Source organism: Cnephaeus nilssonii (assembly GCF_951640355.1).
Source record: "Cnephaeus nilssonii genome assembly, chromosome: 15".
NCBI lineage: Eukaryota > Metazoa > Chordata > Mammalia > Chiroptera > Vespertilionidae > Cnephaeus > Cnephaeus nilssonii.
In genome coordinates, this window is record NC_137086.1 from 41,027,344 (window position 1) to 41,049,915 (window position 22,572).

The 22,572-nt window shown below is 42.6% G+C and overlaps 1 protein-coding gene across 1 annotated transcript in view; it reads left to right on the top strand.

Annotated features, from left to right (window-relative positions):
• The first annotated feature begins 1,912 nt into the window (after nt 1–1,912).
• The window catches only part of ANTXR1 (ANTXR cell adhesion molecule 1), a 215,106-nt gene continuing 194,446 nt past the window's right edge, over nt 1,913–22,572 (top strand). The window contains exon 1 of the mRNA XM_079792527.1: nt 1,913–2,460. Coding sequence (XP_079648653.1) covers nt 2,309–2,460 — 152 coding nt within the window. The 5' untranslated portion in view covers nt 1,913–2,308. The remainder of the gene's footprint in view (nt 2,461–22,572) is intronic.

A 22,572-nucleotide genomic window follows, 5' to 3' on the forward strand; every position in this document is an offset into this window, starting at 1 on the left:
TCCTCTTGCAGACCTGCTGAGCCACCACATTGAGAACATACTAAGGGCTTCATTTACCTGTTATAAACTCTAGATATCTTTGTTTTGCTTCAACCTTTTATATCCATAGCTCAATGTCAAATTCACTTCATGAGCATATTTGGATGATACCTCCCCATAGTGAGTAAGGCTGACACAATTAGAAGAAGTGCCTGGAATGTATTTCTCTGAACTAAAGGGAAAGGAAGGTAGAGCAGATTTAAGATCTATGAAATGGTTATCATGTATTAATAGGCCTCTTTCTAGAATATTGGAGGAAGGTGGACATTCAAATGTCTAAATCCCTCTAACTATCCCTCTGCCTGATAAAGCATCATCTTTGTCCCAGGGGAGCCACTTCCACTCTCTCCCATTCCCCACAACTTTGCTTTATATTGAATTTCCTTCCCCCTTGGAGAGCTGTGCTCCCACCTCTCTTTAATAATGGTGTCTTTACAGTGATGTAAACACTCATTATTGCATAATTTCTGTGGGTCAGGAAGCTGGGAATGGCTTAGCGAATGGTCTGGCTTGGGGTTTCTCGTGAGGTTGTAGTCAAGATGTTGGCCAGGGCTGCAGTCATCTGAAAGCTTGACTGGGGCTGGAGAATCCACTTCCAAGATGAATCACTCACATGGCTAGAAAATTGATGCTGACTGTCAGAGGGGAATCTCAGTTTCTTGCTACATGGACTTTTCCATAGGGCTGCTTGGGTGGCCTCCTGACATCGCAGTGGAGCCCTCTCCTCCTGAGCAAGTGACCCAAGAGAGCAAGAAGGAAACCACAATGACCTAACCTCAGAACTTACACACCTTCATTTCTGTCATATATTATAAATTACACCCAGATAAGTCCTATTCAGTTTGGGGGGTGGTGCTGAGTGAATACTAGGCAATAAGAAACATTTTGGAGGAAGGCTTGTGCAATGCATTACAATCTTCAAAACTTGTGACAACAAAATTATTGTTTAATGGATTATTCCAAGACAGTAAGATTCCATGATACATAAGGTGGGGAAAACCACAATGGATGGTCCCATCGGGGAGTGAGGGTCTTAGAGGGTCATAAGTGAGGGGTCGATGTGTGTCTGGAGAGATCATCCTGAAAAAGGAGTATGCATTGAGGACTCCCAGACTGAAAGACATATGAAGTCAAAACTGAGTTCCCGCCTGGAACTGGGGCTCGGGGGCCACTCTAAAGAATATCTCTCACTTTAGAAAGGCTACACAAGACGTCCCTGCCAGTCCCAAACTGGTTAAAAGGTCCATATTCTTGTAAGCTGTTTATTTCCTCTGTCCTACATCAAAGATAGGGTGAAAAAAAAGGTCAAAGATCATAAGCTGAAAGAATTATCACAGAATCTCTAAAATCTGGAGATGGAGATAATGTAGAATGCTCAGTCTTTCCATGCCAGAAGGGAGCAAGCTTCTTTGTGGGACTGTTCATGCTGTTCTCAGCCACATGACTGGACCCCAGCAGTCTCTTTTATGATCTGCGCTAAGAGTACAGTAAAGGCACTTGGGCGATGCAGATCACAAAGGCCCCGTTCTTCTCTGCTTAATTTGCACAGTGGCTTGTTTGCAAAGGCCCCAGTCTGGGGTTGGAGGAAATAAGTTCTCATCCAGTGTTTACAGTGATTATCAGAAGACCCAGGAAAGGCGATGAAAGGGCAAGGGGCGGGGGGGGGGGGGAGGCTAGAGAATGAGAAAGAATTTAAAATAGGGGAGAAGCAAGGGGGAAGGGAAGGGAAGGGAAGAGAAGGTGCGTGAGAAAAAGAAAACCTGCTCTCACGAACGCCGAAGAGCGCTTTCCTCATCTTGGGCCACAAGGGGGCACCCTTTGGACTTCCTTCCCCCATCAAAATAAGAAACGGGGTGGAGAGGAGGGAGTAAAGGCAAAGCACTCCCCCAACCAAGAACAATTTGAAAACCCACCCCATAATACTTAAAATCTGGGACAAAGAACCGTCTGGACGGAACTGCTTCAATTGCAAAACCTCAGCGCAGCCTCGGGAGCGCCCGGCGGGCCGGAGTCTGAGCAGCCCCTTTAAAAAAAGCGGAGTACAGTATTGGGATTCTTGAAACCTGAAACCTAGAAACCGAATCGAAGCGGAAACCAGAAGGAAAACCTTGAACTCCTCCAGACAATTGCTTCCGGGGAGTTTCAGGAGAGCGTGGGGGAATAAAGGGCCCGAGAGGAGGGCCCCTCGGATGGCGCGTCCCTGAGGGTCCTGGCGAGTTCGAGGAGCGTGGGAAGGAGAGGACCCTACCCTCTCCCTGGGCTGCAGGTCATGGCCACCGTGGAGCCGAAAGCCCTCGGCAGTGGCTTCAAGTGGCTCTCTTTAGCCACTTTTGTGCTCATCTGCGCCGGGCACGGGGGACGCAGGGAGGAAGGGGGTCCAGCCTGCTACGGGGGATTTGACCTGTACTTCATTTTGGACAAGTAAGTGCCCTAAGTTGTTCCACGCGAGGCTGAGCTGAGGATGCTTCCTCCCCGGGCTGGGCTGGTGGGCAGGGTGGCTTTGGGACCGGCGCGCCTGCCCGGGGACCAAGAGGGACCCAGCGCTGCGCCTTTGTCAAGGGAGCGCGCCTCCCATCCTCTGCCGCCGGCGTCCGCCGGGGAGGGGTCCCTCCGGGTTCGGGAGACGAACTTCTTTTCTGCCTTGCTTTCTGTGACCGAGGAGTGTGCACGGGAGTGTGAGGATGCTGTTGACCTACTACGTTTCTGTCAATCCTTCTCATTTGCTGCAGAAACCTTAGTGAAAAAAGCTTGCTTAGGAGAGGCAGAACTTTCGGGCAGCTCTCACATAAGGCGTGGGCTGTTCAAAGTCTACCGGCTCCTTTTAAAAAACGCTGCCCTACTTAGTGCATTACCTTTGTTCCTAATAACATAATGCATGCTGACTGGGCAGTTAGTGGAAATATAGGTCGATTTCTCAATCTCCCCATTCTGGAGCTTCAGGCTGGGAAATTCTTTGTTGTGGGGCGGTCTTGTGCCTTGTAGGGTGTTTATCAGCATCCCCGGTCTCTACCCACTACTGCCAAGTGAGGATGCCAGGACCACCCCTCCTCCCTCCTCCCTCCTCCCTCTTTCCCACTCTCTCCCCCCCCCCCCCCCCCCCGCCGCCCCCAGTCCCAAAGTGGAGACAACCAAAAATGTCTCCAGACGTTGCCAAAAGTCCCTTGCGGGTAATAAACAGCCCGGGACTTGAGAACCACTGATGCAGGCGAATTCAAGTTCGTGGCGATTTGACTGGTGGGCTACCAGGGAGGTGCAGGAGCCCTGGTTTCCTTATGAGAATGGATACTGGTTAGGCATCTGGATTGTGCTCAAGGGAGAGCTGAACTCTGATCGATTAAACACTTTCCAAATCCCCTTAGATTTGCCAAGCAGCAGGCATTCAAGGAATCTCCGTGCTACCTACTAATAAACAACTTCAACAATAAAAAGGCCCTCAGAGAAGATCCGTGCTCCTGAGAAACTGAGCTCCTGAGCGCCAGGAGAGGCGCTTCGATGTTACAGTGGTGGGGAGATGAATTTCACAGACTGGAAAGTATTTGGGAATTGGAAAAAAGAGTCCTGCAGAATAAGCTGGCCAGCTAGAAACCAAATGTGCTTTGCAGTTGCCCCTAGAGTTTGATTTTTCCGTAAAGGCTGTTTTGAACTCCAGATTCTTTGGATGAAAAGTGAGATCTTTCTTGCAGATTTATGAGAAGGTGGATACTGAAAATATACTCCAATGCTAAGAAATGGAATTTCTTTTGTTACTTCTAGTGGCTGGGAGCACCAGCTCACAGGTTCAGAGACTGTCTGAAATCAGTCAGAGGTCCATCATTGAGCTTTTAAAAAAAAAGTTTTTTTGTTTTTTTTTTTAAGCCAGTTGAGAAGGACATACAAGGAACCTTGAAAAAATGGGCAGAATCATCATGTCCCTAAATGGTACTGTAGAGATACTGTACTCCAGTCCATACTGTAGAGGTAATAAATTCTCCCCAAATCAATTTATAAGTTGAATTCGAGTTTTCAATCAAAGTTCTGAATGAATTTATTTTGGTGGTGAGAGGACTTTAACACAATAAGTCTAGGTTTATCTTGGGAGAGGAGGGCAAAAGAGCTAAAACATTTTTGAGGAAAAGAATAATGAAGAAATGCTTATACCTCTGAATATTGAAATGTATTATAAAGCAAATTAATAAAACAGGAATGGTAAAAGCCGAAAAATAGGTGGACAGAGTAGAAAATCAAGACATAGTTCCAAGGATATGTAAGCATTTAGAGAAAGTTCAAATCAGTGCGAATTAATTTTTTGTTTTAAAATAAATGATTCTTGAACAATGGTTGATGACATGGGAAAAGAAAAGGCTATATTTATTTATACTTTACACCACACATCAGAACGAATTCCAGGATTGGAAATTTAAATGTTTAAAATAAAATGATGAAAGAACTAGACTAAATTTTAGATGAATATTACTATAATCTTAGTTTTAGAGTTTTTAAAACAGGGCAGAAACAACAGAGAAAACTATAAAAAGATTTAAATATGTTAAAATTTTAAGTTTCTATAAGTGAAAAAATGCCATAAATAAAAGATAATAACCAGTTGCAAAAACTTTTGCAATGCAAGTTACTCTTTAAATATATATAAAAAGCAGTTTTTAAAAGATCATCGCAATAAAAATAAGATTACTATATAAATAATTCATAAAAAATATGTATCAAAGGCAAATAAATTTAAAAGTTCAACTTTATTAGTAAGCAAAGAAAGGAAAAAATAAGATATAATTTGTATTAAGTTAGCAAATTTAAAAAATATATTTTATTGATTTTTTACAGAGAGGAAGGGAGAAGGATAGAGAGCTAGAAACATCAATGAGAGAGAAACATCGATCAGCTGCCTCCTGCACACCCCTACTGGGATGTGCCCACAAACAAGGTACATCCCTTAACTGGAATCCAACCTGGGACCCTTCAGTCCGCAGGCCGACGCTCTATCCACTGAGCCAAACCAGTCAGGGAGGCAAATTTTTAAAAAAAGAATAACAATGTTTAGTGTTGGCCAACTTGTAAGAGTAGGCACTGCCATATTTTACTAGGGAAAATATAAATTTGTACAGTCTTTCTAGATTTGTGCTGTGCAATGGAACTTTCTGTGATGCTGGAAATGTTCTTTATCTGTGCTGTCCAATATGGTAGCTACTAACCATATATGGCTGTTGAACACTTGAAATGCAATTAGTGTGATTGAGAAAGCGAACTTCTAATTTTATTTAAGTTTAATTAATTTAACTTTAAATAGCCCACATATGGTTACCATATTGGATAGCGAAGACAAGAAGATAATTTAGCAACATGTATCAGATGCTTTTTAAAAATAGGTTTCTTCTTTTCCATCTCACAATTCCATGTCCTAAAGAAAAAAATCCAAGAGTCACATAGAAGTGCCTATGTGTGTGTTCATGGCGGTGCTATTTGTAAATAAAGCTGAACATTAACTAAATATTCAACAACAGGAGATTATTAAGTAAGGCATGATAAATGCCTACTATGCATATTTGTGAGATGTTTTAGGAAAAATATTTAATGCTCATAATATACTCTTAGGTGAAAATGCAATTACCAAACATTATATACATTATGATTCTACCTTTGGAAAAAAGCTTAGCAAATGCCTATATTTACCCAATATGTAAATAGTATTTCTCTCTAGAATAGTTTTGAATTCTGTTTTTATGCTTTTTCTGAATTTTCAAAAGTAACAATGAACATGTTACTTTTATATTCAACAAAAATAAGTTATTACTTTGAGTTTTTAAAAAATCATTTCAGGTGTGAGGAGGATCTCTAACTAATGTGCTGAGCTCTGAGCCTCTCACCATTGTAGAGGATGCTGCTTATTGCACATAAAATCCTGGAATAAATTTCTAAATGCACCATGTCATTATGGACCCAAAAATGCTTCGGGAAACAAATTGTGGGGAAACCTTTACAGGTACCTACTTTACATTTGCCTGGACCCCTCTGACTTCCTTTAGTTGTCCTATTGCCCGAAGTGAGGGATATGGTGGTGCTGAATGAAAAGCTTGCTAGGACAGCTACCTTTTGGTAGCTAGGGCAAGCGCTGCTGTCCATAACTTACAGATGAGAAAACTGTTCAAGATTTGTCAATTCACTGGATGAAGTGACCTACCCAAGAACCTAGGATTAGATCATGACAGAGCTGGGACGATGTCTGCTCTTGATTCCCAGCCCAGATCTAGCTTGCCATCTGGATCCAGGCGAATTTCTCCGATTGTGGAGCCCAGAGCCAGAAGATAGGCCAAAAGGTAGTGATAGCTAACACGCCCCTGGGTGAGCCCTAAAGACATGGTCTTCTCTTAACAGATAAGAACTTCCTCAATTAGTGCTGTCCAGCACCCAACCACAGCAGAGCAGAAAGAGGAAGAATGCTAACTTGTTTTTCCCTTGGGCATTTAAGGTCCTTTGTCCAGCAAGACATTGTCTTCAGGCTGAAACCAGTGGGTCACAGGGCCCTGAATTCACCATTCTTCTCCCCACCCTTCAAGTCCCCTTTTCCCAGTGGATGGTTCTCTTCTTTTTTATAACATTGAATCTCAGCTCATTTCAGCTTTAAGCAGGATGCATCTCTGGCCTGGAAGGAACCCAGATTATACATTTAATGGAACGTCATGTTTTCTCAACCAGGAGCAAAAGACTTTATAATGATAACCTAGGCTACCACAGTAACACAATAGGGCATTATTAGCGGCTTTGGCGATGGGGTTGGTGGACTGAGCTTCACAAGGCTTTATACCGATGGAATTTCATGTTCATTTAAACATGCTTTTCTGGTTACAGTCAGGAAAAGTAGATTGCTGGAAATTCAATCAGGGATTTAAAAAGGCAGAGTTGAAAGGCCTTTATCCAGAGAAAAACAGTCAAGGAGCTTCCTTTAAGTCTTCCAGGGGGTCCGCTAAGATTAATGCACTCCGTTGACCAATACACAGACATGACTGTACCTCTCCTCCCTCTCACAGGGCTCTTCTGCTACTGCACTGTGTATTTATGTGTCATATATCGGTCTGTTTTATAGAGAGCTATTCATCATTTAAATGGAAAAAGGGGGAGTCTTCATTGTGGGACTCAGGAAAGTGCTGGCTATATTCATGTGTGCCCTAAAAACTTCAAAACTAGAATGGTGGCATGGAGAGTAGAAGGAATGGAGGAGACAGTGAGCTGGAGGGTGACAGTGAGCACTGAATAGCTTTATTTATAGGACTTGCTAAAGCCACAGCCTGTCACCCAATAAATCCCTACGTTTGTAAAGGCCCCCCACAGGCTTACCAGGTGTTCCTTCGTCATTAGAGCCTCTGTACCCCTCCCTCTGCCACTTCCTTTTTATCCAGCACCAATTTTCTCTCTCCCTTAACCCCACACAAGGGGACCTTGTCTTGCCACTCAGAGTTCCAAGCCCAGGACCCACCACTGAATGATCCCCTGGCGGTAATGAGCGATCATTACCATGCGTTATACTTCAGGACCATGGTCATTAAACAGATTTTTATAACATTCGGCCGGGAATCTCACTACCAGGTATACTATTGTTTTTCTGGGAAAATACCTTCTGGATTCCCAACTACTAACTTACAAAAGAAATCTTTCGAATCAGAACTAAAGTTTCCCAATACGTATGCCATCTCCCAGATGTGCCAAAGACAATATTGTTTGGTAGCTAGGACAAGCACTACTGTCCTTAACTTACAGATGAGAAAACTGTCAACCTTTGTCAATTCACTGGGTGAAGTGACCTACCCAAGGATCTAGGATTAGATCATGACAGCTGAGACGATGTCTGCTCCCAACTCCCAGTCCAGCTCTTTCCACTCATCACTGTGCAGTTGGATCATAATGGGAAGCACATGTCAATACAACAAGAGGTACTGGGTGAGTTCCTGGAATTAAAAATCCCTGCATCAGAGTTCCAGTAAATGGTGGTGTATAACGCAATTAATATACTTAGTTGAAGAACTACCACTCTGCTCTTAAGTCAGCTGTCTTTGGTTGAAAGCTTTAGGACTCGAATCCCCTGCCCTCCACCCTCCCAGCCCCCCACCCCCCACTCACAAAGATGCTTCCAAGATCTGGAGGGATGGATTGGATTATTATGATGGACTTAAAGGTCAAATAAATTAGTAATTTGTTCAGATTGAACCTGATGGAGAAGGGCAATTCAACTCTGTCGATGTATAAAAACACACCGATGTTGCTTGTTTTCAGGTATGCTTTGGAAGAGAACTTTGAGTAGTGAAAATGTGACCTTGGCTCTGAATAAGGAAAACAAGAGTTCATTAGAAGGCACCTTTAAAATGCTACAATAATGATTGTAAGGAAAAAAAGTGTTCTGGGGCCAGGAATGTGTGTGTGTGTGTGTGTGTGTGTGTGTGTGTGTGTGTGTGTATTTGAGATGGATTCTATATTTAGTTGTAAATGTTCCTCCAATTAGCTTCTAAGTTTGGAGAGGACTTATCAAACCAGGTAATAGTTGTTAGAACTGCCTACAGGTTGGAAGGTTTGGCATATGGGTCAAAAATAAATAAGGCAAAGTGTTTTTGTTTTGTTTTGTGTTTCTGTCTGGGTCAGTCAAGTAATTAGCTCCAGTTTCCTTAGCTGTGGAGACCTGGTAACACTCAGTGTCCAGCTGAGAATAGAATCCAGGAGTGTTGGAGGAAGGCACCCGTCCTAAGATAACCCGTAATTATCTCCAAATGCTAAAGGACTCCCAGTGGTCTAGGAACAAACTCTGGCATCCCTTAGTGAGACTTGGCTGTCACATAAATGCAAATTTGCTTTATGCTAATTTAGAATGTTTTGTCTTTTTTATGTGTGACCAAGTGACTAGATTTCACCTCTCCCAGCCATTACTCGCCAACAAAAGACCAAGTGAATATTTGAACATTTCTGACATGTTTCTCAGACATGCCAGGTTCATAATGAAAAAAAGTAATTAGATTTTTTCAATTTGGTTGAGCATATTCTTTCACTCATTTGTCATAAATATCTTCTCAATTCCAATAACAAATATGCAATCTATTAAAGGCATGGGTAACACTATGCCTATTGCAAGCAATGCCCTGTTGTGGGAGCCTCAAGGGATGTAAAAAAAAAAAAAAAAGGCAGGAAGCAGTCCCAGACTTCTTACTTTTTAGGCAGAAGGACATTAGAAGGACTCCAGGCAGCCAAAGCTAAAGGCTACAATGGGGATTTGGGTCAGGGGGCTGGCAGAGAAAAGTTTTGATCAACACCAAGAAGAAATAATAAGTAACATTTACTGAGCCCTTGTTAGCTTCCAGGCACTGTGGTAAGTGCTTTGCCTGTATGATCCCATTTCCTCTTTGCAACCACATAAGGTCAGTACAGTCATCATTTGACACATGAAGACACTGAGTTTTAGAAAAGTTACCCAAGGTCACTCTAAGTGATGAAACTCAACCTCAAACCCAAGTCTGACTCGTGATCTATGCACAAAGATAAAAAGAATCTTAACTTGCAAAAGAACATTGTGTCAATCAGGGTAGGTAAGATTATGCTGTGGTAACAAACAATCCCCAAAATCTCAATGACACAAAACAACCCAATTATCAACTTTGCCTAGCTACATGTAATGAGGGTCAGCAGGGGACTGCTCATTAGATGTTCGGGGAGTCAGGCTGGTGGAGACTCCTTCTCAATGCCTGTTTCCCTAGGCTGGAAGGGAAGAAAATGCCAGAGGGTCTCTGGCTGGCAATGAAATGCTCCAGCCAGAAGTGACATGCCTCCTTCCACTCACAGCCCATTGGTCAGAACTAGTCACATGGAAAGAAGATGAAAATAATGTCATCCTTCCATGTATGTAAATGGAGAGGAAAGCCAGACATGGGTGGGCATCAAAAGCCTCTACTGCAGTGATGGCGAACCTATGACATGCGTGTCAGCACTGACACGCGTAGCCATTTCTGATGACACGCGGCCGCATGCCGAGGATAAAACATTTGCTGCTCCTGAGGATGAAACATTTGCGACTAGAGTCTTGGAGTTAGATTTTTCCTCAAAGTGACACACTACCCGAGTTATGCTCAGTTTTTTGGCGAAGTTTGACACACCAAGCTCAAAAGGTTGCCCATCACTGCTCTACTGCAAGCATGTAATTATTCACTGCTTTGGCCTGAGTGAGCTAGAAGGGAATAGTCATGAGAGGGTCAAGAGGTAAGACTCTTCTAGAAAAGAGTCCGTTTGGAGCTATACGTCTTAGATATCCTTATCAAGGTGGAATTACTATTAGACATGACAGTTCAAATCCACCCATGAGGCAGTGAGGGCTCCTGTTCTTTTCCTCCCTTCCTCATTCCTCCCATACTTTAGATGAAACATTCAATGCAGTGGGCAAAGGTTTAATTAGATGAAATGGGAGGTAGAAATGGAGATCAGACATGCCTCCCTGCTACCTTCATGTTACAGGAATGTATTGGAAAGCTAAGAATCTCTTTGCCCATAGTCTGTGGCATATGAGGGAATTTGAGAGGCTGGGAAGGGAGAGCAGCCCCTGGAACTGCAGCAGCTGAGCCAAGAGGATGCCTGGATATTGCAGAGGCTGATTCAGACTGAGTTTGAGAATCTGGGCTGCAACTAAATGTATTTCTGAATGGGAGTGCTGTAGGCATTTTTGGTGGGACAATTTTTTACTGCAGGATGCTTTATCTTTATGATATCTGCTTTGTTCTTAGCCTTCTTGGTCAATGAGATAACCAATAAATAATGCCTATACATTTGTTTTTAAATACCCTTCCATGAGATGGTACCACCCCAATTGAGAACCCCTAACTGAGAGACTGCAGGGTAGAGCAAGGCAAGCCAATGATGCTGGTTCCTAGCATCCCAGAACTACATCTGAGCAGGAGGAAGGAGGAAGCTTTAATGATAATTAGGCCAGTAGAAATTGTAGACCTTGGAAAGGAATAAGCTAAACCAGTGAATGACATCACCATGAATCCAGCCACTTAAGCAGAAGATCTGGGAGTAATCCTTTCTCATACTGCCTGATCCTATCTGCTCCCACATTTCTCCTGTGTCTACCCCATTCTCTGCCTCATCATTGCCTTAGTTCTTAGCTCAGGCCATTTCTCATCCAGTTCACTGAAACATTCTCTAAATTGGTCTCTTGATGTCTTTTCTTAGCCACGCCCCCCCCATACCAAAATTGACCTTTTTAGAACACAGATTTAATCTTCACATTATTTTCCCTAACCCTTTAATCTTGAAACACCGCCAAAGCTCTTTAATTTTTTTCAACTACAAGAGTTTTACTATTGATTAGGAAAGCCTTCCAAGTTTTTGGAAGAACCTTCACATCTTTAACATTACAATGTATTTGACAATGGTTCTTTTATTGCCTCAAAGGTTGTTTCTTAGCAAGGTACTCAAGAACCTCATTGCACAGCCACTGTATATTCCCTAGCTTTATCTCTTTCCACACTCTGTGGTTTCCAATAAAGCCACACTATGAACTAACCCATATCCTCTCTTGCCTTTAGCTATAATACCCTACATGACTACTCCTGTCTTTACATAATTGTCCTCTTACCCTTTGAGATGATTACTAATACTTGGTGCTCTTTCATCACTAGTTGTGGGCTGCCTGAGGTAATAAAAATTAAAAATAATCACCTCTTGCCCTGGCTGGTGTTGCTAAGTGGTTAGAGCATTGACTCGTGCATTGAAGGGTCATGGGTCCGATTCCCAGTCAAGGGCACATACCTGTGTTGCAATTTTGATCCCTGGCCCCAGTGGGGGTGGGAAACAACCAATCAATGTGTCTCTCTCATATTGATATTTCTCTCTTCCTCTCTTCCCTCCCCCCCTTCCTCCCTTCCACTCTCTCTGAAAATCAATGGGAAAAATATCCTTGGGTGAGGTTTCACACACACACACACACACACACACAAGGAATTATCACCTCTCTACATCACATCATTCAAAATTCATTCTCTTTTCAGACTCTCTCATCCCATATCTCCAGATAAGCAGTAGATTGTCCATTATCAAGAAATGGAGATGAATAACTTCTGGTGTTGTTGTCCTTGGGTCATATTTAGTGACCTCAGCATCTTTTCCTCAAACTCGGATGCTCAACCATATGCAGTTTCAATTATAAGTAGCTGTAGGAACCACCTGGCACAGGACTTTCCCAATATCTTGGTGGCAAAAGGATTGTGATCAGAATCAGAGTCTTCCTGCTATCATTCCCTACATAAAAGATAATACAGATATCAGGTTTAAGGAAATTATATAGCCAATAAAAGTGAAGCATTCTAACTGTAACTGTACACCAGTCACAGTAATAATGTACGGCCAAGGGATTACAAGATACTATTGGACAGCCATAATCTAACCATAAATAGACAAATGTATGATTGAGGACATTCCTGGTCTATGCTTTTTGTCCCAGTATAGCTATTAGTTGCTTCCTATTTTATTCTTGAAAGTATCTCAGTTTAGATTTTAAATTATATGGCCATCTTGATTATTAACTGCCATAAAAGACTATAAAATGAACAAAAAGTGTGAGGATTGAAGGCCAAACAGGTGAAGTCCTTGTAAACCTTATTCCATTAAAATAAGCAACCAGCTCAGCAATCCTGATTCCTTTTAAGTGCCTCAATTTTAAGCTTTTCCTGGTATCCCCACTCCCAAATTCCCATAATTGTGGAAAATCTCTAGTCCTTCTCACTATCTTAGCACCCATCACTATGAATTATATACATTTCATTACCCTCCATGGGGAGGCAGTGTTGCATAGGTGTTAAGAGCCCAGGCTTAAACAGCAGAAAGGAGACTATGAGTTTAGTGTTTGGACTAAGAACATGGACAGTAGGGCCAGACCACCAGAGTTCAAGTCCCACCCCTACCACTTACTAGTTGTGTGTCCTTGAGCAAGTTACTTCGTCTCTTTGTGAACTCGGTTTCCTCATCTATAAAGGGGAGCTAATCGAATTATAATATAGGGTTGTTGTGCTCAGAACAGAGGCCTATGCACTCCTCAAATGCTAGCAATTATTATTAAATGGAAATGAATATAAAATGCTCAGCACAATACCTGATGCTTCGTAGGTACTCAATAAATGTTGAGTTATAATTTTTAATCTTTATAGATTCTAAAGAACCTAACAGGCATTCAAAAATCAGTTTGCTGAATCATTAAATATTATGTTATATTTGAACCTACTATAAATAGATCCAGCAGGAAAGAACAGAGAGGGGCCATATGCTTTGGCAAAAATAAAGGCATTGCTGACTTTTGGAAGTGCTGTGTCTTCAGGGAATCATAAATGCAGAAACTGAAATTGAATGAGTTAAAGGGCTTTCTGGGAGATGAGAAAGAAAATTTGTTTCTGACTTCTGAAAAAAAACACACAAAAAACTAAAAGCTGAACATAGACAGTTAGCTTCTCCTTCACTGCCTCCCTCACTATCATCTAAAACTGCTCCCCTCCCCCAAAACAGAAAGTTTTAAGGAGGCGACTGGGGGGATCCTGATTCAGGTCTAAAGACAAAGGACAGGACACTGACCTGTAACACACTTGTGAGAAATTTCACCAGAAACAAAGCAGATGGATTGAATTTGAAGGAGGTCAGCCAAGGTCTACTTTCAACTCTGCTTCCAAGTTGTAAAAAAAAACATGTAGAGGAAGATTCTAGAAGAGTCCCAAGAATAATGCCAAATCTGGAAGTGAGTTTGCAGTTCTGAGTGGGAGGAAGAGGGATGAGAACCATCCCCTTGTGCCCCTGCCGCCGTGTGCCTCAGCATCATGCAGAGGCAGCTGCACTGGGCAGTTGAAGGGCAGTTTCACCACCAAAGAGTGAGTCCATGAACACCAGGCATCTTTCTGGTTTTGCCCTCCCCCAATTCAATCCAGACACATGAAGAAGGACTAGTTTGCTCTTGTGAGTATGCCCTTTGGTTTTAGACCAGGTGGTTTCATGGAAAGTTGTAGCACATCTTCAAGGAACAGAAAATTTCAGTCTTAGTTAAACTCTTCCAGAAAATAGAAAGAGTTGAAGTTTCCCAATTTGTTTTAGGAAGCTAGCATATGTCTGATATCAATATCTACCAAAGGTAACACATTCAGATGCGAAACTTCTGACCAAATTGGTATAAAAACTTAAATCTGAATCAAATATAATCAAAGCAAAACTAACAGTGTACTAAGGAATAATACATCAAGGCCAACTAAAATGTTTCCTAGGAATGCAAGCATGCTTCAGTATTTAGGAAACATATTACAGTAACTCACATCTACTTTGCATGCTGAAGATGAAACCAAGTTATTTCCTCAGCAGAATCTGAAAAAAACACATCTCTCCGAATACTTAAATGTTCAAAGGATACAGAGGATATGAATAATAATTAATGAGGTTGATTTAATAAATATATTTTGAATCCTATACCCCACAGAGAATAAACTTTCCTTTCAAATGCCCATGAAATATTTATTAGGTCACAAAGAATGCCTCCCTATATATCCCAAGGCACAATTTTTCCAGTCTACACTCTCAGCAATAAATAACAGGAAATGAATAGCCAAAGTACACTAACCCTCAGCTACTAGGAAAAAAAATTTTAGATTTTTATATTATCTTGTCATGAGGAGCACTGAAAGAAAGTGACTCTCCAGGACGTAGGATGGCAAACTATGGCTGGCAGACTGTTTTGGTAAATAAAATTTTATTGTAGCACCACCACACCCATTTTGTTCAGCTACTATCAATGGCTACTTTTGTGTTACCACAGCAGAGTTGAGTAGTTGCCGTGGCAACCACATAGCCCTCAGAGCCTACACTATTTACTGCCTGGCCCTCCACAAAAAAAAGTTTGCTGACTTCTGGATTAAGAAAACATTGGCACCCCAATAGAAAATGGGCAGAGAATGTTGGGACCAAGGTCAGCCGTTGCCCAGGGACCTGCACTCAGTTTAATGCTCTGCGTACACCATCTTTAAATTCTTAATAATTTTTGTGCAGGAAGGCCCTGAGTTCTCATTTTGCACTGGGTTCTACTAATCATGTAGCTGCTCTTAACTGATACTCAATGTTTTTAAAACAAAGAAAAATCAAATGAACAATAGATATGAAAAAAAATCAGTGGCTTATCCTATCTAATAAAGAGGGAATATGCTAATTGACCATTACACCATCACAAGATGGCTGGGCCCACAGTCAATAAAGAGGAAATATGCTAGTTGACTGCCCACACCCTCACAAGATTGCGGTGCCCACAGCCACAAGATGGCAGCGCCCAGTCCCCTCAGTCCCACCTCATCCAGCCGGAGTCCCCCAGTTCCTTCAGCCCCGCTTCATCAAGCTGGAGTCCCCCAGTCCCTTCAGCCCCACCTCATCCAGCCTCAGTCCCCCAGTCCCCTCAGCCCAGCCTCATCCAGCCTCAGTCCCCCAGTCCCCTCAGCCCCACCTCAACCAGCCTCAGTCCCCCAGTCCCCTCAGCCCTGTAGGGAAAGGCAGTTGGGGGCGACCAGGCCGGCAGGGGAGGGCAGTTGGGGATGATTATGCCAGCAGAGGAGTAGTTAGTCGTCAATCAGGCCAGCAGGGGAGTAGTTAGGGGGCTATCAGGCTGGCATTCAGAGTGGTTAGGGGCAATCAGGCAGGCAGACAGGCGAGTGGTTAGGAGCCAGCAGTCTGGATTGTGAGAGGGATGTCCGACTGCCGGTTTAGGAATCGGGCCTAAACCGGCAGTCGGACATCCCCCAAGGGATCCCAGATTGGAGAGAGTGCAGGCAGGGCTGAGGGACACCACCTGCCGTGCATGAATTTCATGCACTGGGCCTCTAGTAATAAATAAAATGCATCCACATAAAAACTATAATGAAAATCTATATTCACTTAGTAAATGTACAGGTATTTCAGCAGGAGCTAATCCTGAGTGTGGGTGAAGGGTAAGAAAATGAGTCTTTCCAATCTTATTCCCGAGGGTTAAATAGTCATGAGGGTGGGACGTGAGTTCCAGCAGCTACCAAGTCCTGCACTGAGGTCACTGTGTTCCAAGCAGGATGCTTGTCACCTTATAAACATTAGATTTAATCCTCAAAACGATCTTTAGCAGATAGGTACTATTACCTCCATTGCGTAATGGAGGAGGCTGAAGTTTTAAAAGTGAAACATCTTGTTCAGATGTCACTCTAGAAGTGGAAGAATAGGAGTTTGAGCTCACATCGGCCAGCCAGTTGGTGCTCATAACTGCTGGTCTGGGCAGTCTCAAGAGTACATTGTCCCACATTGCTGGGGGAGTTTGGTCATAGCTACCCAAGACTCTTAGGATTTGTATAAACTTTAACCCAGAATTTTTTTTAATCCAGTATGGAGAAATACAGTAATCAAAAATACAAATGTCTCAAGGTAGAAAAACTTATTCCCACTGTACTAAAATTTATAGAAAATAAGTTAAAGCTGCTTAGCTTATCCTCGAAAGACTTTCCTGCTGGGTGCAAGTGTGGTGAGGAGAGGGAGCAACTTTCTTCCAAACTGGAAATCTTAGTCCAATGCAAGAATTTAAACACTCAGTGAATTTGTCTTTTTAAGTTTTGCTCCTACCCGCTTCTCTCGCTCTTACAGATGCGTGTTTGGGGGGAGGCTTATTGTGTCCTCGGGCCTGCACGTGAAGGGGGCCTCTGACTTCCCTTGTCTGGTCGTGGTCTCCTGGTGGTCATCCATAGATCACATTGGTGGCTTTGGCTAGTGAGCCGTGGGTCTCATTTATCACGTCTTGGTGTACATTGCAGTTATGAGAAACACCTTTGGGCAGCTAACCAGTTTTCTGTGTGTTTTTTAACAACAATGATAACAATTTTGTGTTGCATTTGCATGAGAGTACCAATAGATGTCAGAAAATATTTTTAGACTTTCTTGTGTCTGTGTGTGTGTTGAAAAAGGGGAATTAGTGGAGGTGAAAGGAGATTGTATTTTGCTAGAATATCCTCTTGATCTTGAAAAAATACAGTTTACATCCTGACACAGTATTTATACATTACTTACACATAATTGGCCAAAAATTTCACATAGTATACTTTCTGTATGCAATGTATCCTGATATTTCTAGTGTATTCTTTTTTTTTTTTTTCAAAATGTTGGCAACATCCCACCAAACTGCTTTCTCCAATCACTAATAGTTTGCATTCTATAGTCATTCTTTCCATAGCCATCTGTTGGATTGACTGAAAGGGAGATTCCTCACAAGTCAGTAGGGTGGGCAGGGCACCCTGGCCTGGGGTCTGCCTGACACTGGCAGGAGCAGGGTGAGTAGCCTCAAACTCAAAGTACAGTGCTTCGTGGCTTGGTTTGGGTCTGGACTGGTATCTGAAGAAGTCGGAGTGGAAGCAAGAGTTGAGGTCAAGCTTTTTGAGCAGGAAGGAGGCTTGGCCATGACCCCAGACAGTAATAGGAGGGTTAGGGCTGAAGGCCTGGGCTGGGTTTAGGGTTCCAGCCAGTTAGCGTGCAGTGTGAGGTTAGGAGGAAGGAAGGAAGACCAAGAAAGAAGCCGGGGAGTGGAGGGAGGGGGCAAATGGACTTGGGGTCCTTCATGGCAGAACTAATTGCTGGTCCCCTTAGTGGTGCCCGAGGCTGCCATACCCTTCAGGGTTAGCTGGGGACCTGGGAGGGTTATTGAGGACATCAGTGCCTTCAGCCAGGTGGGGCTAAGGAAAAGCAGGGACTAACAGTTTTATAATTTCCTCCCTTATAGCAATTCTGCTCTTCCAGATTTATAAGATTCCTGGGTGAGGGTTCCAACTATGGGCTCTCTTTTTTCCCTTTCATTTTATTCTAACCCATGTGCAAAAGAAGGGGAAACAGTTTAAACTCAATTAGGCCCACTTGATTTTGACTCTGGTTGTGCGTGTGGCTAATGGAAAGAGCCTGTGTTTCTAAGGAGCTTAACCACAGGGAGGTTTGGAAACTCACATAAACACAAAAGAATGTATTTCAGAAAACAAATCAGAATGAGACTCAGAGATCTTATTTTTCTTCTACCCTTTGCATATTAGACCCTTGGAAGTAATTGAATGGCAATCTGAAGGCAATGCAAAAATCCCTCACTGGGAACACACAGTGAATGCAATGAAACAAAAATTTGTTGACTTATTTTTTTAATATTTTACTTATTGATTTCAGAGAGAGAGAGAGAGAGAGAGAGAGAGAGAGAGAGAGAGAGGTCTGTTGTTCCACTTAGACGTGCATTCATTGGTTGCTTCTTGTATGTGCCCTGACCAGAGAACCAAACCTGCAATCTTGGCATATCAGGATGATGCTATAACCAACTGAGCTTCCTGGCTAGGGCTGTTGACTTCTTACCATGTTCCAAACACTGGAGAGAGCATCTAAAAACAAAAAGACGGAAGAAATGCTGGGGCTTCCCCCAGCAGTGACCTTCTTGAGGGCTGATGGCTTTGCCTCCCTATGACCCGGGAAGTCCTCAAAGCCAAGACAGAAGGTGTGGGAAGGTGTTGACTCTGATCTTGAATAGACCCAGGTATACTGAATGAATCTTCCAGCACAGAACTCTGTACACTGTGTTCAAGCAGAATTCCTGGGAGGTTACTTGCATTCCAAGTTTTGTTGAGATTTATATTTGTGGACACAAAATGCCAAGAAGGGACCTGAATCCTCTGCACCAGTGGTCGGCAAACTCATTAGTCAACTGAGCCAAATATCAACAGTACAACGATTGAAATTTCTTTTGAGAGCCAAATTTTTTTAAACTTAAACTTCTTCTAACGCCACTTCTTCAAAATAGACTCGCCCAGGCCGTGGTATTTTGTGGAAGAGCCACACTCAAGGGGCCAAAGAGCCGCATGTGGCTTGGGAGCCGCAGTTTGCCGACCACTGCTCTACACCATCCTGCTAGCCAGCTGGCCCATTGGGCTAGAATTATATTTGAGGTAGGATTTAATTGAGTCAAATATCAGGGACCTTTCACATCCACTGATTTCTAAAATGAGCATTTCAACTTTCTGTGGCTATAGTTTGCTCAGCTATTGTGTGTTAAAACAAATTATAAAAAAACCAATCCACAACAGAGTCCAATGAAACATTTCCCAGTACCACTTATATTTGGGTTATGAAAGAGTTTTTATTTTTTCCTTGGAGCTTCATTCACAATGGCTGGGAGAGCCATTACTACCTGAAGAGAACATCAGGATTCCATAGCTGGGCTTTTAAGATCATTAACTCTTAAACTGGTTGGCAGATAAATGAGGTATTTTACACATTGTAGGGTGGAGAGATGCTGGAATTGGATCCATTCTCTGCACTTCCCCAACCCACACCCTACTTCTGGCTGTGACCAGGAGTCCACTTAGGTCCTCGGGGTTGAGAGGAAGCCAAGGGTCTGAACATGGACACACCACCCTGGATCGATTGTTCTGGGAGTTAGCTACTAGGGCAGATTTCAAACCAGAAAATCAGTTTACAAGGCAGAGTGCAGATGATGCACGTGTGTTTTAACCTAAAGTCCAAACTGAGTCCAAGGCCCAGCATATCCACCCCTGTGGGAGAAGGGAAGGAGGCTGATAGAGGTGCCAGTGGGCAGGTGCCAGAGGCCCGGGGGATGAGGTAATTAGAGTCCAGGGTGGTGGTAAGGCAGAGGAGAGGACTGTGGCACCAGGCAGGCAAGCAAGCCTCTTGCTCCTGGAGATTTGGGTAAAAGAAATATAAGCAGCATCCCCATCAGGGCTCTTTCCTTTTCCATGGGGTGATTTGATCTTGGGGGAGACAGAGCATGGGTTAAGAAGGCTCAGTAATCAGGACTAGAAGAAGTCCAAGGTGCAGATCTAGATAACCCTATACTCTGCCCCTTTAGTAGCTGAGGCCCCTTGGGATCTCATGGTAACCCAGAGAGCACAAAGCCAGTTTGGTTCCCAGAATCTTAGGAGATTATATTTACCCTCAATGCTTGAGGGAACAGGCTATGTACATCTCAAGTGTGTCCCAGAGGGGTTATATTTTGGTCGAGGCTTACATAATTGTGTAAAGAGTGATCATGTGTAAATATGAAACAAACCTCAACAGTAATAGGGCAAGTATGATCAGAGTTAGAATGGGGCAAGTATGATCAGAGTGAAACAAGCTGGGCAATACCTCCTCGCCTGTAGTTTTGTCTTGGAGGCCTCATTTCATTTTCTTCTTGAGAAACTACCTACCCATTAACGAGAAAGATTTCCGGATAGATCTAAACTTTTCTCAACACCCCAGTATATTTCTTGACTCTTTCCCTATATCTAGCACCAGCAAATCAGATGGATACCAAAATTGTATAAATTTTACATGTTATTCAAAAGAATAGTGAAAATGAAATGTTTTAAGACGAAAGAAAGTGAATGATTATGGGGTGATCTTTTTTAATAAATAAAGGAATGCAAGTTGATTTGTGGCTGTGAAATAGAGCTAGTGCTTGAAACAAAGAAGTAGTAAACCAAGAAAAGATTGACTCCAAACACTTGCTCCTTAAGCTGAGAGTCAAGAAAATCTCTCCATTCTAGTTCAAGTCCCCATTTCACCAGCACTTTGCCTCCCCTCCCAGTATAATCCCCTCAATGTACAACTTCTCTACTGATCAAACTCGGGATGGGGGAGGTATGGGGATTTTTCTCAAATCAAAAGGCATCTTACAGTCCCTCTCAGTAACCAAACTTTCAGGTAGTACTTATCCTGGTCATATGGACCAAAGCACAACGTTGCACTTCAGAAGTGGACCCAGATGACCAGTGTCCAAGGAAATCTCTTGATTCCAATGGAAAGGAGTTACAGAATTCTGGATTGGATCATGACTTATAGTCAGTCATCTGTTGCCTTTTCTGAGGCACTTACACAGCATTGGGCCATATCCACGAGACTCTAACCAGACCCTCAGGACCAGAGCATCTCTACCCAATTGCTGAAGAAGAGCAGCGGGACCAGTTTTCGAGATTTAAAGTATATAACTGAAGGCTTTCCAGGATTATGGCTGAGATTCTAATGAATGAGGATTTCCAAAATATTAAAAGCCCAAGGGTAATATATGCAGTTTTATTAAGCTCTTAGGAGACTTTCAGCTGCCATGAAGCTCAGAGGTCTATCACTGATGATTAAGTAGGCGCATTTGCCAAGGAGCTGTGCTCTAGAATTATTGGCCCAGATGTGAAGGCTCCTCAGGTTCACATAGGGTCATGGGAATTGGCTGAAGTCATCTGAGCCCAAACCCAGAGTATTTAACCAAACTCTGGGAGGGAGGAAGAGGTGATGTCCAGCTGGCCAAAGATCAGGACCTTCCATGAGCAATAGAGGTTTCTCCTCTCCATGCTCTTCTTTCATCCACTCAATAAACAGATAGATGCTAGAGAGGTAAATATCCCTAAGACCCCCACAAGGGGAGCTTGACACAAAAAAAAGTGATTGCAACCTAATATCAGAGGTTGATGACTGAGAGACATACACTGTGCTCTGAATGCAGGAGGCAGGGACAATGAGCCCCATCTTTGTTGTCAAAGGCAACAGGCAGAGACTGAGTTGTGTCTTGAAGAATGAGTAGGAGTTTGCCAGTGTGGATATTGAGTGTCCCAAGCAGAGGGAATATGTATAAAAGCTTAGAGACTGGAATGGAAAAGGTTTATTGGAAAGGTTTATTTTTGACAGGAGGGGCCCCATCCCTCTCTCCACACTGACCTCTTTCCCCATCTCCCAACTTCTCACCCCCTACTCTATGCGCTGCTGCCACATGAAACTGCTGGCTCTTTCCCAAACAAGTATTTAAATACAGGGTTGGGGAAATAGTAGGTTTACAGTTGTAATACAAATAAATAGTACAATAATTAAATAACAGCACAAGAATGAACTCTGTTTCACTTATAACTGTAAACCTACTTTTGCCCATTCTCTATGCATTTCTATATTTACTTTTCTAGAAGAGTTGAATGATTTTTCAAATACTGATTTACCATCCGTCAGGGGATTGCCTGATCTGATCCTTTGTCTATTTTTCTATTTGCCTTTGAAATGTTTACTTGTACCAATTATTTACTAGTACATATCCTGGACTTGAAACTTTTGCCTTTTATATGTGTTGCAGACCAATCTTCCCTCATTCTTTTCTTGTCTTTGAACTTGTTTATGGTATATTTTGTAATTCAGGATTTTTGATACTTCTGGAGTCAAAATATCCTTTTCTAAAAAACTAATTCCTACTTCCTGCATCTGGGTGAAGAAACCCTTCACTAACCTGATGACATAAAAATCTATAATTTGCTGAGTGGTATTAAAGGTTTGTCATTCCTATTAGGCTTTCATACATCCAGGGTTACATTTGGTATGAAATTGTGATCCATTAGTTTTTTCCAATTAGAAATACATTGTCATAGCATCATTTATTAAAAGGCTTATTCTTCCTCCTCAATTTGAATCACCTCTTTCACTATATAGCAAGACCTCACATAGGTTGAGGGTTAGGATCTCTATTCTATCCCATTGGCTCTGCTGTTATGT